This window comes from Myzus persicae, unplaced genomic scaffold (genome assembly GCF_001856785.1).
Source record: "Myzus persicae strain clone G006 unplaced genomic scaffold, MPER_G0061.0, whole genome shotgun sequence".
Taxonomy (NCBI): domain Eukaryota; kingdom Metazoa; phylum Arthropoda; class Insecta; order Hemiptera; family Aphididae; genus Myzus; species Myzus persicae.
The window spans coordinates 1-5,995 of NW_019101700.1; the positions used below are offsets into that span (position 1 = coordinate 1).

General features: G+C 47.5%; 1 protein-coding gene across 1 annotated transcript; it reads right to left on the bottom strand.

Annotated features, from left to right (window-relative positions):
* Positions 1-21: 21 nt before the first annotated feature.
* LOC111030183 lies at positions 22-5,989 on the bottom strand. Its single transcript, XM_022309574.1, has one exon. It carries the CDS (start codon positions 5,595-5,597, stop codon positions 519-521), a length of 5,079 nt encoding a protein of 1,692 aa, XP_022165266.1. The 5' UTR covers positions 5,598-5,989; the 3' UTR covers positions 22-518.
* Between the last annotated feature and the right edge of the window lie 6 nt (positions 5,990-5,995).

Here is a 5,995-nt window from a genome sequence, read left to right on the forward strand (position 1 = left end):
TTGAGTAGACTTCGTCGGCGGAGCAGCAGGGTGACAACAATACCACTAATTCGGATCGCACGCAGCGCGCCGAATTTAAAAACTGATTGTGTATCCAACATTTTCTCCCCGGGTTGAAAGACCCAGGCGTCTTTCAAGAATCAAGAGTCTTGAATATGGTCAATGAAAATCAGATCGTACACATAACATAATAATCGGAAAAATGCGTGGATAAGCCACGGACAAAAATTCAACTAACACAAAATAATAATAATAATTATACATATATACATAATTGTAAAGAACCTAGCACTCATCAACCTCAAAGGAATAAAATTGAAATAACTAGGGAAATATGGACAGGTAGGTGCTTAGAATTGGACTAGGATTCAATCGGTAGACGAACAAGCTTAACGACGGGCCGCTTGTAGACATCGTCCAGAGTACGCACAGACACGACGCGCACGACGTCATCAGACCCCGGATGAACTTCAGTGACGCGACCGAGACGCCAATCAGTTGGTGGTGGATTCGGAGCTTCAACGATTTGGGGACGACTTGGACCACTTCTGTCGACCTTGCAATGTGGACAAGTATTCGCGTGACCATCGTTTCCAATACGATTGATGGCACTGTCGGATGAGCTGCCATCGGTTCAAACGGTTGATTTGGACGTCGGTGGTGTCCGGTTCGGGTATGGCGTGGATCGGCTGTCCGATCAGGAAGTGTCCCGGCGTTAACGCACTTAAGTCGTGCGGGTCGGACGAACTCGGTGTGATTGGTCGGGAGTTAAGAATGCCCTCGATACGAGTAATCAAAGTGAGGAACTCCTCGTAAGTCAACACTTGTTGACCGATAACATGTTTAAGGTGATTTTTAACGCTTTTGATGCCGGCTTCCCAAATGCCGCCGAAATGTGGCGCGGCGAGCGGATTAAAGTGCCAGGTACATGTTAAGTGCGACGACAAAAGATCTTGGGCTTTGGCATCTCGAAACAAGGTTCTAAGCTGACGCGCGGCGCCGACGTAATTCGTGCCGCAATCCGAAAAAATGTTAGACGGAACACCACGTCGCGCAACGAACCGATCTAGGGCCGCGAGGAAAGCGTCGGTGCTGAGGTCGGTTACAATTTCGAGGTGGACGGCCTTAACGGACATACAAACAAATAGTGCCAGGTACACTTTAACCGATTGCGCATTTCGGTGGCGATGTTCTTTGACGAGGAACGGTCCTCCGTAGTCCATGCCGACGTGTGAAAATGGTCGATGAAGTTGCACGCGATAAGATGGTAGATCGGCCATAATCGGTTGAGGGCGGACAGCTTTATGACGGGTGCACGGAACACATGCGAAAATGACACGTCGAACTGCCGCTCGACCTGACAAGATCCAAAATTTTTGGTTTAACATCGAGAATATCAATTTTGATCCGCCGTGCAAAAATGACAAATGATAATGACGGATGATTAGCTCGGTGAGGTGCGAAGACCGCGGCAACAATATTGGATGTTTCGCGTTATGACTAATATCAGCGAAGCGCAGGCGGCCTCCGACCCGTATAATACCATTTTCGTCGACATAAGGGGCCAATTGCGCCAAAGACGGCGGCGAGATTACGGAATTGACTTTTAACATTTTTATTAAGTCCGCGAAATAATGTTGTTGCGTGCGTTGCACGACGATGGATAAGGCATTTTCTCGTTCGTCGAACGTAATCGGACCGACGCGAACAGGTTGTCGACGTAGACGATGACACAAATAGCGTGATATGTAGGACAAAACGCGCAACATTTTTAAGAACGACGAAAATCGATCAATAAATTCTAGCGACGATGAATGAACATTGACGGCCAACGTCGTGGTGATACTCGGGCGGGTCTCTGGCAACTGCTCTGGTGCACACGGAATAAATTTCGATTGGGGCCACTGGTCTTCAGGGCGTCGTAAGAAATCGGGACCGTTCCAGTAAATGGACGAAGACAACATGGATTTCGGTAAAAGGCCACGGGAGGCTGGATCTGCGGGATTGTCGTTTGTTGAAACGTAATTCCAAGTGCAGCCAGGTAACAGCTGATTTATTTTGGCGACTCGATTAGTGACAAAAATCTTAAATTGTTTCTGGTCCGCCGTCAACCATGATAGGACAACCGATGAATGGGACCACGCTCGCATACGGACAATAAGCACTTCGCTCGACAACACAGTAGACACGTGATGAAGCGTTTGAGCCAATAGCAGGGCGCCGCACAACTCCAGGCGGGGTATTGATAGTTGCTCGTTGGCGGTGGAACTTTTCAGAGGGGCAACCTTAGTTTTACACGTTATAAATTTTACTGAAATGTTGCCGGCGATGTCGATGAGACGAAGATAAATGGTCGCCGCATATCCCTTGACTGACGCGTCCGCGAAACCCAGTAACTGGACGTCCTGGTGACAAATAACATCGATGTGACGCGGTAGACTTAAATCAAAAAGGAGTGGCAATTCCGTGCAGAACTGTTGCCACATAGACTGCAAGTCGTCGGACAATGGATCGTCCCACCCGAGTTTATGGCACCATAATAATTGCATAAAATATTTTGCCCACAACAACATAGGGCCTAAGGCGTCAATAGGATCGAACAAGCGCGCAATGACAGACAACACTTGACGTTTTGTTGAAGACATTTGTTTAAGACTGGTATGATACGCAAACTTGTCAGTATTTGTGACCCAATACAGACCGAGGACCTTCACGGCATGTTCCTCTCGTGGATCGAATGACATAGAATCTACGCGGTCATCGGGGGGAACTGATTCGAGGACGGTGGTGCCGTTACTGGTCCATTTGCTCAACGTACAAGCACCGCTACGTAATAAACCGACAATATCTTCCTTCCGACGTAGTAAGAGCTCTTCGGTGTCAGCTCCGATGACGATGTCGTCGACGTAGGCGGCACGAGTAAGGACGTCTTTTGCGAGTGGAAAGCGATGACCGTCTTGTCGATCAAGCTCGTGAAGAACGCGTATAGCGAGATACGGCGCGCAATTAAGACCGTACGTGACAGTACACAGTTGAAATTCGACGAGGTCGTCGGTAGGCGAGTCGCGCCAAAATATATGTTGAAATACCCGGTCTTCTTGACGAATTAAAATTTGCCGATACATTTTAACGATGTCGGCGGACAAAATGTGCCTGTGCATACGGCAACGAAGTAGAATGTCACGTAAATCAACCTGAAGTTTGGGTCCGGTGCACAACACATCGTTTAATGAGCGACCGGAAGACGAGGCAGACGAAGCGTCGAACACGACGCGGATCTTGGACACGTCACCGTCAGCCTTGAGCACGGCGTGATGCGGAATAAAATATTTACCGGGTTCCGGAGCCGGTACCATGTGTCCTAGTGATTGATAGGTGGACATGAACTTGCGATACGCAGTGTACAACTCGGAGTCCTTAGTCAATCGTTTTTCTAAGTTGTAAAAACGTTTCAGCGCGATGGAGCGCGAGTCGCCGAGACCGTGACGCGGTGTGTATGGTTGTTGAGCTGTAATCGCGAACAAATGACGAAATGGTAATGCGACACAAAATCGACCGGTAGAATCACGCGAAGTAGATTTGGTAAAATATTCTTCACACCACTGATCTTCCGTGGTGGGCGACGCAGGTGCGGTGGGTTCTTCGACCACCCAAAATTGTTGTAATAGATCTCCGATTGACGGCGGAGCGATCGTGGTGGTCAGCGTGACTGAAGGTTGCTTGCTCGGAGTAGAAAACGAACCGAAAATTATCCATCCGAGTTGTGTGTCGAGGGCCGATGGTAAGCCCGAATGATGTTCCACACCGGCGTGAGAGCGGATAAGACTAGGTAGGATATCTGCGCCAAATAAAATGTCGATGCGCGACGGAATGTCGAAGTCCTCGTCCGCGAAACGGAGATGTCGATATTGTTGACGCACGGTTGTCGGCAACCGTGTGGATGGCATGGCGCCGGTAATCTGTTTTAAAATAACTAATTCAACAGACGGGAACAAATCAGATTTGAAACGTGACGAAAATTGACAACTGGTTACACCTTGCACCTGTGACACAGGATTTTGAGCGAAACCGACGATGTCAGACTTGTACCGACGTTTCGAAAGTCCAAGTCGCGCTGCACACTCGCTGGTCACGGCCGAAATCTGCGAGCCACTATCGAGCAGCACGCGTACGCATTGCACTCGGTCCCAAGCGTCTTTAACGTGAACAATCGCCGTACCTAATACGACGGTAGAATTGGTGCAGGCGGCACCCACACACGAACTAGAACCGCCACTCGACGTGGTTGATTGCGATATCGGGTTAGTATTCTGGGTAGTGTTGTCTACAATTGGGGCTCGGTCTTGTTCACGATGTAGCAAGGTGTGATGACGTTTACTTTTGCACGACGAACAGCCCTTCGTTGATTGACATGCATTGACCATGTGAGTCGGACTCATACACGCAAAACACAATTTGCGAGCTAATACGGCCTCTCGTCGTTTGTCTACAGTCATACCGACGAGCTTCGGACATTGATATATTCGGTGATCAGAATTATCACAACATAAACAGTTTCTAGATCTAACTTTGTTCGAAGTAGACGTAGTAGCGGCGAACACCGATTTTTTTGGTAAAGATGATTTTTGGGACTGCACCTTAGACTTTTCATGCGATTTTGTAGTAATATCAGGTTTACTAGAATTTTTTATGTTCTCTAATACTCTGCACCGTTGTTGTACAAAACTGAGTAACTCATCGAACGTCGGAATTGTAAAAAACGACGCATTGGATTCGAATAATTGAATCGTCGTCGGATCGAGAACTCGGGAACCCATGTGAAACAATAAAAAACTTGAAAAGTCGTTGACACCGAGCGCTTTAATTATGGCTACATTTTCTTTGAATGTTTTGATAAACGACGTCAAAGCTGGTAACGACTGATGTGTAATAGGTTTGAATGCAAATAGTTTGTCTAAGTGTGCCGACGCTAGCAGACGCTTATTATCGAACCGAGCGGACAGTGCTTCCCAAGCGAGGGCGTAATTGTTCGCAGACAACGGTATTGACTTGACAACGGCGAGAGCGTCACCCAATAAACACGACAGTAAATAGTGAAAACGTTTGGCATCACCAATGCCGGTGTTGTCGTGTACGAGGGATACATAAATATCGCGGAACGAGCGCCACTCCAACAAACTACCGTCGAAACTAGGCAGCTGAATTTTCGGTAACGGAACGAATTGTTGTGGCGCGGACGCGATGGACGACGATTTGATATCAGAAACTCTCGCGGGAACGACATTCGCAACGACTGTTTTAATTTCGAGACGCATACTTTCCATAGAAGCGATCATTGGACGATCATCACGGTCAAATTCAGCCACACGGTCAAGCTCGATTAACGCGTTAATTATAGCATCTTGTTGACGTTGAAATTGTTCGACATATTGATTTAAATCTTCGGCGTGAATAGTTAACGACGGCACTTGACCGGCATCAGCACGCGCGGCTAAGGCTGTGACGTGAATACTTTTGATGGAATTTAAAACGTTGTCGCGTTTGACCCGCGCTCGAGCTAGAGCATTCTCGGGAGTCTCTTCCTTTTTTGGTGGCATGACGACAAAATACGAACAAATGTATGACAATAGTCTGATAGATATGTAACGAAGTGATCACACGAAAATAATATCCAGATCGAACGGACCAAACAATGTGCGACGGCTGCACATCAAGCCGGATGACGCGTGTAGGCGTGTGCGTGCGCTGAGGGCTGCCTACAAGTGTCGGGTCGTGTGTCACTTACCTACTCGTCGCTGGCCTGTCGATAACCCTGTAGGAGCGGGAGAGTGGACTGTATAGGATCTGTTTCGGGAATAAGACAATTAAAGAGTGAAGGTGATGGCTGAAAGCTTATCAACAGTAACAATATTTGCAGTATGAAAGGTACGGGATAATTTATTACAAAATGCTGCAGAAAATGAGACTTAAAATTAATGTTAGTAAACACGCGATC

Coding starts and splice junctions, on each gene's coding strand:
- LOC111030183 (XM_022309574.1), bottom strand. CDS start 5,597: ATGCCACCAAAAAAGGAAGAGACTCCCGAGAATGCTCTAGCTCGAGCG.